Genomic DNA, 9,215 nt, shown 5'->3' with positions numbered 1-9,215 from the left:
TTTTGCCCTAAAAATGTTTCTGATCATTCTCAATTGGTGGATTCGACCTGATTTTATTCAGCAACATTCAAAAATGATTTATAGACCTTCAAACATTTTGTGACTGAAAGAAAAACACAGAAACTGACTCAGTTTTTGAACCTTTTTTTTAATGAACCCTGATTATTGTTTAATTACAAATGAAGATGAACAGATAGAAGAGAAACATTAAAGGTGGCTCCTCCGTGATAAAAACTAAAGTCTGTGTCTCTCCTCTGGAGTGACATCTCACCACCGAGGTGGACCAGAGAGGAGAGGCTGAGACGAGCAGAGAGGACGGGAGGGGGTGCGTTTCAAATAATACAAAGGTTAAACAGTACAATGCTTTTTTCTTACACAATCCTCCAATGGAAAAAAATATATATACACAACATCAAAAAATTAAAACAATTGTTTCTTTCTCCCGCTGTATATCATGTGGGGAATAGGTGACCCTCCTCTTGTCCATGGCAACATGGTTACAAAATCAGTGAGTAAAAAAACTAAACAAAACAAAAAGATAAAGACAGAAAGAAAAAAGACTGCACTGAAGTTGATTAGTTTGAGTTCATGGAAAAGAGTGCAACTGGAACAAAAACTCACATAAAACCAGGAATTCATGGAGAAGAGGCCGGGCCGTGGCAAGAGGGTACAAAATAATCAAAAATAGTCATGTTAATAATGTAATAATTACAAGAGTAACAGTAATACGTCAGAAAACATACAGAAGAAAATGATAACAGCATCGATGACACTGAGGGGTGCAGATATCGGTGGGGAAACAGTTTCTCTCTCCTGCTTTGTGTTTGAAGCCGCGACAGGTAAGGCAGCACAGGTGTAACGTTCAGGTACAGCGCCTGTCAATCTTTCTTCACCAGACACTCATCAACCGTTGCGTCTGTCCCGACGTCCAATGAAATATTTTCTGCAGGCATGTTTTCAGAAATCTCCACCAACGAGTCGGAGCTTTGACCCCGTTTTTTTTTTTTTTTTTTTTTTTTTTTTTGAAAGCAGGAATGCTGATAATGTTAACAAGTATGCAGAAGGACAGACGTTCAAGTTTCTTTGTGCCTGGGGAAGAAGAATCATTTCAAAATGACAATGTGGGCTCTGTGGATCCAGACCTGAGGCTGCAGCTGGTTCGACGGTCTGAACACCAAAATCGGGAATAAATAACCCGGAGCTGAGATGCTTTTTAGGCTGTTGAATAGCTTAGTGTGTGTGTAGATGGCATAACCACTCATTCTAACGCACACAATGACACGGGTGCACACACTGAGCAGAATGGGCGAGTCAGATTATGGGAAGTCCCTCTCTCTCCACTCCACTCTGAGGTTTTGTGATGTAATTTCCTGTGTGTGTGTTGTGTGTTGTAGTTTGTATGGTTACGCCGTCTACTGTTGAGAGACTGCGGGGGCGTCTGATGTCATGTTTCCCTTTATTTCAGCCACAGTAAAGCTCTCTAACCAGGACGGGTTGTGTGTGTATGGGCAGGGTTCGGACCAGCTCACACACAAAGCTGCTGGAGTCCACAGTCCAAAGTCTGGTCATATCCGCAGTGAGCTAACTCAGATCCTGCTGCGTATGCGTGTGGGCCAATCAGAATCCGTCTCCTCGGTACACGCCAGTCTGTTACGACCTGCGCCTCTGTGGGTTTAAATCAAATGCAGGTCAAGCGGCGGCAGCAAACGATTCAGGAGTTTAAGTCGGAGGCAGGTGGGGTTTACTGAGTGGGACGAGAGAGAGCAAAGAGCCTAAAGGAAAGCTCGGCCCAATAAAACAAACACGCCTAAGTGGGTCAATACGATTGACCGTCCCATCACACCTTCGTCCCCTGAAACACACCAACTGTGTTTTTTAACGATATAAATATAAAACTCTGACGGCGGTGGCCTTTGTCACTGCAGCTCAACAGTCAAGAGAAGGCAAGGGTGAGAAGGCAAAGGCTGAATTATACTGGTAATAATATGCCCATTAGAATATATACATGTCTTTACCATTAAAAATAGTAGGATTTTCCTGATTTGTATCAAATGACCATATTGAAATATAATATTTGAATTCAATATATATTTGAATAAAATATATATGTGTAGATTTACTTATTCTGTATCTCTCTTTTACAAAAACAGAAGGCATGGTGGTAAGGTGTGTGTGTGTGTGTGTGTGTGTGTGTGTCAGTGAGATAAAATATTTTGCTGGGGTACTTGATAAAACTCACATTGGCTTGAAAAAAGGCACACTTATTTTAAATTGTTTGTTCATTAAAATGGGCAAAATGTCTTTTTTTAAACTATGTGAATAGAACATCATAAAAATAAGTTTTCTCAATATCTCAGTGAAGGTTTGCCTGAGTTAACCTCGATACTCGACATTCATGACATGGTTCCCGCTCTCCCCTAGACAAATCAGTTTGCTTCAAACGTTGCTTCTCAAAACATCACATGAACAGATTCAGCTATCGTCTCCACAATACAGAGAGCCCTCAGATCACTGCAAATGCCCTAAAATACTGTCCATGCCCTGTGGAGGCAAAAGTGATCTTTGACAGAAAGAAAACAGTCTTTAGAAAATAAAAAGGGGAATGCAGAAGAGGGCCCTCCAACCTCCAAACCCCTTTGAGATTGTGCGAAGTCACAGGGACACGAAGTCCTCGCGGCCTGATGCTCGTGCACCAGCTCTGGGTCCACGCACACGTTAAGAAACAAGTGTGTTCGTAATTACAGCCTTTGCTTTGTAGCTGCTTCCTCGTTCTTCCTCAACAAATGGAGAGAAAAATGGCAGAAAGATCGGGCGCCTTCCTCTCACAGCCGTGTGGCTTTTTTTTTTTTTTTTTTTTGTACAGTGGGAACCGCGTCCGATCGCCAGCTGACAAACGTCCCGTGACGCCATCCGTCCGTCCGTCCGTCCGTCCGTCAGGTCAGAGGCTGAGAGGAGAGAGCCGGTTCGTCGGGAATCTCCTCCTCTTTGTCGTCACGCTTCATTTGTCTGCGCTCAAAATGTACAAGTCCATCCTCGTTTGGGTTTATACACTGTAGTGAACGAGCCGAGGATGGAGAGTCCACTCAGTCCGGCCAGCCTCCTGGAAAAAGACTGACTGAGGTGTTCTTTCTAATCATCTACTGAGAGGGAGAAAACCCTTCCAGTCTCTAAAATCCATCGGTGCAAGATCTCAGCTTTTTTTTTTTTTTTTCCTTTTCTTTTTTGTTGCTCACTGCCCTCCACCTTGAATGACTGCATGGTGATGGGTGCAGACAGAGAGGCACTTCTGTAATCTCTATCAGGGCTGTTAAAAGTGTTTTTAGTAACATCAGCAAAAAGATAAGAAGGAAGTCATGAAAAGGACTCGCTGTTACTCAAATGAGCCTTATGTGAGTGAGAAATTCATTCTATCTCCTGCTCTACAATTCAGGCTGCCTTGAAGAGAGTAGGATGTGATTTGTTTCACTGTACCAGACAGACAATCTCGTTAAATCCCATTAAAGACATAATCTGGGCACACATGTGGTAACTGGCACTGTGGGGGGGGCAATAAGAAGGCAGTGTGCAATCCCTAAGAGACACAAAGATGAGCTCCCTCTGCGCTGGAAGGAGAACAGAAGTTAATATTCAGACTAAGTTTGGTTATCTCTTAGTGTTGTCGTCACAGCACAACGCTGCTGTGTTCATGTGTGATAAGGTACCAGGGGCACGAGGGGGTCCAGACACATCTCTGATGGCTTTACACAGATCATAAGTCCTGTTAGCTGCTGACTGACAGCACTGACCGTCCGAAGGAGTTCACCTGCTCGTGAACATGTAGATGGAGCCTACGTAGGAAAATATTGTGTCTGTGTTAAGTAATTTAAGGAGGCTGCGGCGCTGTGAGGTCAGTAAAGAGTGTCCGACAACTCCTTCAATTATTGCACAATTTCTTTTCCTACATAGGATGAACGTACATGTTCGGAAACAAATGAAAGTGAACGACATGAAAGTGTGTTCGTGGAATAACCTTTCGGTTCTCTTTCCATTTTTCTCTACAGTCACAACTGCAGACAAGAACCCACAAGGTATTATGGTCTGCATAAAACTATTAAACCTGTTAACAAGCGTCCCAGAGGTGTGTGTCTGACTCCAAGCTGGATCCCCTGTGCGTGCGTAAAACTCAGCAGCCAGTATTTTCCAGAGACAGCTGTGCCGTGGCCCTCTGCAGCTCTGAGCTCGCTCTGCGCTGGGTGGGAGGTGGTGGCAGCATCAACCCCAAAATAACACCACCTCCTGCTCTTCCTCCCCCATTTTCTACCTCCCCTCCTCTCCTCCTCGCTTCTTCTGGCTTGCTCTCAACATCCTCCTCACCCTCAGCCCTGACTTTCTTGTCTTCCGCCTCGTCTCTCTCTCCGTCTGCCTCCATCTTCTGGTCTTCGCTCCAGCGGCGTTTGAAGCGGAGCTTGAGCGGGATGCAGCGCGTGCCCCCGGGGCTGATGGGCGTCGCCAGACCCGGCTCGCTCTTCAGGCCAATGAGAGGGAAGGCCAGGGCGGCGCTGCCGATGGGAGGGGTGGCCGGAGTCTTGAAGACCTCCTCGTCATCGTCAGGATCATCATCGTGGTTACTATGCGGGGGAAGAGGAGTGGAGGGGCTGCTGCCATTCCCGTTAGCTTGGTGATGGTTGTTGAGCTGATGGTGATGGTGACGACGAGCTGTCGAGGCGAAGATGTCACCTCCATCATCCTCATCGTTGTGATTCAGCTCATCTTCCTCGCTGATGTCAGTCACCTCCACTTCCTCCTCCGACTCGATGTCTGATATGGGCTCCACCTGGAGAGAAAGAACATTTTTACAACATGCTGGCTGAATATTTTGAGCCAAAAGCCATCAGAGAGGAAACATGGTGACGGTCTCACCTTGATCTTTGGAGGACCTGCAGCAAGGACAGAGTTGGTTATCTGCCCAGACCCTGTAAATGAAGAGGACTGGCTGGAGGAAGAGGAGGAGGCAGAAGCAGCCAATGAGCTTCCCGAGTCCCTTTGTTTGCGGCCGAGCGGCGGAGGCTGCAGCTTGAACTTGAACGGAGACGGGTGTTGCGGGCCGTCCTCGCCGCCTCCCGGATGCTGGCTGAGCGAATGAGAGAGCGGCAGGGGCGGGCCGTGGAGGTGATGGGTGGCCGGTTTCTCCAGGGTGGGGCGGTGAGGCTGCGGGATGACGATATTGGGGTAGTGGAGGAAAGCTCGGGGGCTGAGGTGGTAGTTATACACAGACTGGGTGTGGGCCTGCAGGTAGTGCTTCATATCCTCTGGGTTGAAGGAAAAGTGAGAGCCCATCATTGGAGAGGACAGGGAGGGGGATGGGGTGTAGGGCAGGTGGGGGGTGGGAGTCATGGACAGGGCTGGAGACAGAGTTGGGGCCAGGAGACCCCCGGGGCCAGGCAGGGGGGAGACGGGGAATGGGGACAGAGGCTCGGGGTGGACCCTGGGGGCAGGTCTGGGGAGCCCTGCTGGGTTGGGGGCCCCACCGTAGACCCTGAATAGAGACTCGTGAGGCAGGCGGGGAGGGAGCAGACCCCTGAAAGCCCTCTCCGGCCCCACTCCTCGCTCGTCGGCCCCCACCCCCTCCTCCAGCTCTGAGTTGGTGGAGGTGCCGTCGCTGCAGTCGCTGACGGAGCCTCGGGCCATACGGCGGGCCACGCTGCTGAACATGCCCGGACTGCGGAGCTCCTCACTGGACGAGAGCACCTCTGATGGGGTGGAGGGGGGGAATCGGAAGTGGGTGCCTCCGGTTGGCACTGGAGGGGCACTCTGAGGGACTCCTCGACCTGTGAGGAAGTAAAAAAAAAAAAAAAAAAAAAAAACAAGTTTAAATGAACTGATCGACACTTCAGTGGATTACACAGAATGAACATGTTGGTGACGTCATCAGTGTTCATTCTCTGTCGGACCTGGAAAGATAAAGCCTCCGGCCACAACTGAAGGCTGTTCAAGGGCGTGAAAAACAACTTTGTGGCTCAAGACTTCCCAAACTAAGCGAGAGAATGTATTTCTTTCGTAAATTTGCCTTTACGTAGAAGAGGAAGAGAAAGGTAACTAATGAGAGCAGGTCACGTCTCCCATAACAAACTATTTTACCCAGAGGGTCAAAAGAAAAACACAAAGAAAATACTGGGTTACACAAAGCCACAAGATCCCTCCTCTTTCACCCCCCTTCTCTCTCTGCCAGGGAGACTGTGGCACTGCAATAAATTCTTGGCATCCGTGCACGTGCCAGAATTAAATATTGGAAAAGTCGCTCTTACTGCCATCACAAACATGGGTTGGGTTCCTTTGTTTTTTTCCAGTGCTGCCGAGTTTTTGTGTGTGCGTGTGTGTCTTACTAAAAAGGCACACATCTCACAACTTCAGTGTGTCACAGACGTGGATAAAAACTGTGTGCATGTGTGTTTATCTAGTGTATAAATGTGTGACCATGTGTGCTTGTGCATCAATCCAGATTGACGTGGGCATGTGTGTGTGTGTGTGTGTGTGTGTGTGTGTGTGTGTGTAAAACCATCATACGAAACCATCATATCACAACATGTCAGTGTGTGGGCCACATCACACAGAGGCTATAATTAAAGTTTCGTGCTGCACTTATGTCACTCGTATCCAACGCTCCATATGGGCTGTGTTTACACTGGGTGGCCGGGACGAGAACGAGAGACGACTTCAGAGGAGGGAGGAGAGGGATAAACTGGGACGTGGCACACTGATGTCTCGGAGGACACACACACTCAACTCATATTTTATTTGTGATGATAAGTATATATCTCTTCTTGGATGGTATTTTATGTATCTTTTATTAACTCACAAACATAATGTGACAACACCACTAATGGACCAACACGGCTCAGCTCAAACTGCTGCTCGGCTTGTATCATTTGTCTGCAAATAAATTAGTCGTCACCCACTAAATTCACTGGAGACTTTCTCATCCGTTCAAACACTTCACCTACTCTTTAGGAGCTTTGTCTGCTGAATTACCAAGACAAATTTAACACTGAAAGACATTTTTAATGCCGCATAGCATGAAATTTAAAACCAAAGAATTAAAGATATCAATGAAAACCAGTAAAGATACAAGAACAATGTTAGCACTTCCAACAGATGTTGAAACTTTAATTTCTAATAATATCTTCAGATATGAGTCGGAATAAGCATCAGAAAAATTGAGGTATTAACTAATAATAAAAAAATAATAAAACAAATGAACTAAGTGAAGAATGTCTATATTTAACATGAAGTCTGAGAACTGTTAGGACAGCTCTGTCAGCTCACAAACAGATAAAATCATGAATGTACACTTTTTAATTACCCTTTAATCCCTCCAAAGACAAAGATAGACAGCTAAGTAAAGATGGCAGGAAGATGACATTTTTGTCATAGTTTACAGCTGAACTGCATATTTAAGTCCAGAACTACATTAGAGTATGTCAGATTAACAAGCATCTGAAGGCCGAAAATCTTCTGGTCTGCCAACTGCAATTCTACTCTTTACATCAAAAATTACTTTGTGTCCACAGATGTCAACACAACACAACCTAAATACTGGTGCAACAACAGACTAACAATTAAAAATGCTTATTTCACAACCTCGTGTGAATTAGAACAAAGTTCTCCAGAGACACTTGAGCTCTTCAACATCAACAAACATGAAGATATTTTAAGTCGGGGCGTGTTTTGGGCATTTAAAGGATTTATCAACTAGAAAATGTGGACAAAAGACACATTGGTCTACGTACCAGAGCCCATGTCGATGAAGGGGTAGTTGACCAGTACAAGTTTGTTGAAGTTGAACTTGTATGTGAATCTCTTGCCTTTGGTCTTATGGAGGATCCTCTTGTTGTAGTAGTATCTGAAGAGAACGGAGAAGACGGAGAGTGTGTTATCTTTCTTTATGTTACTTTTGAAATATTCAACACATCAGCAGCAACATGTGGGAAGCCTTTGATCATGGGCAGAGTTTAAAGTGCGAACCCTGGATAAATGGATTTAGCACAAATAAGAACCCAGCTGATGTATGCTCACTGCTGAGCAGCAACATTTCATTCAGAGTGCAGCTAAAAAAAGTGAAGAACAAATCCCTGCAGCCCATTACCTTCCTGTTTACAACTAGAAATGCAACATTTAGCCATTTAATGGTGGGTTTTGGGGCTTTTATGCCCATTGACATCAACAGCCACTGCTTTATCAATGTGCAGTAATTAGTGTGTATGAAAAGTGAAATCAGATGAGAGGTCAGTCAATCACAGAGTTTCGGGTCTTCCATTTAGAGGTGAAGGTTTTTTTTTTTCCCCACGGACACGAAGAGGATTAAGGTTTTCAACATGAGGTCACCAGCTTTGAACTCGCTCAGAATTAGTGAGTTGGTGAATCTGGGTTTGCTCAAGAGCTGAAGCCTAACAAAGCCGCAAAACAAGGTGCCGTTACAAAGACAAAAGTGAATCATGAGAAATCATGATGTGGCAGCTCAAAGCTAAACCGCTCAGAATTATTTTATTGCACAGCACACAATTAAACAAGCTGCACATTCAAAGTTTCATCCTGATTAGAGGAGGAAGTGAGGGAGCCGTTCTGACTTACCCCGACGGCTCCATTAGTTTGAGTGCATTAGTCATCATCAATGCACAGAGCGATGTAAAAGAGTGAATAGCGAGCCGCTGACAGTTCAACTAAAGAAATGATAAAATGGCTCCCAGTGAGTCACCAATGGCCTCAGGAACAAACCACATTCATATTTCATAACACAAAAACGTCCACATCACTGTCTCCCATTCAATTGTGAGAGTGTACTTCATTCTAAGAAATGTAATATGTTACTCATTGTTCCCAGCTGAGGAGCTGCTGAATTTGTAGAGAAATACAAGTTTTCACCTGCTGTCAGTTATTTTTCATCAAGCAGAGGAGGCTGAATGTAGAAATCATACCAAGTAAACAGTCTTTCAGCTTATGTTGCTGTTAATTAAATATCCAGCCTTATTTTTTTTCTCCTCTATCCATCTAACAAAGTTTTTTTTCCCGGCCACATGAGTGATAGACATTATTCATTATTTGTAATGGTAAATAAACGTCTGTGTTACATAACCGATCTGATCAATGTTTGTACAAACACAATAACTTTAAAAATCCGGCCCTCTTCCCTCCATGTGAAACATGTTGTATTAACATGTATTAAATGTTATTTAACTTAG

The 9,215-nt window shown here is 45.0% G+C and overlaps 1 protein-coding gene across 2 annotated transcripts in view; it reads right to left on the bottom strand.

Annotated features, from left to right (window-relative positions):
- Positions 1 to 995: 995 nt before the first annotated feature.
- The window catches only part of erf (Ets2 repressor factor), a 31,960-nt gene continuing 23,740 nt past the window's right edge, over positions 996 to 9,215 (bottom strand). Inside the window, exons 3-6 of one of the 2 annotated variants that reach the window (XM_029514517.1) lie at positions 7,767 to 7,879; positions 4,900 to 5,807; positions 4,693 to 4,813; positions 996 to 4,653 (exon numbers count right to left, since the gene is read on the bottom strand). In XM_029514517.1, the coding sequence (XP_029370377.1) occupies positions 4,163 to 4,653; positions 4,693 to 4,813; positions 4,900 to 5,807; positions 7,767 to 7,879 (1,633 nt within the window). In that variant the 3' untranslated portion in view covers positions 996 to 4,162. Of the gene's footprint in view, positions 4,814 to 4,899; positions 5,808 to 7,766; positions 7,880 to 9,215 lie in introns of both variants that reach the window. The other variant, XM_029514516.1, reaches the window with a different exon arrangement.

Source organism: Echeneis naucrates, chromosome 11 (genome assembly GCF_900963305.1).
Source record: "Echeneis naucrates chromosome 11, fEcheNa1.1, whole genome shotgun sequence".
Taxonomy (NCBI): domain Eukaryota; kingdom Metazoa; phylum Chordata; class Actinopteri; order Carangiformes; family Echeneidae; genus Echeneis; species Echeneis naucrates.
Note: the sequence above shows the minus strand (reverse complement) of the source record. Positions and strands in the feature narration are given on the sequence as shown.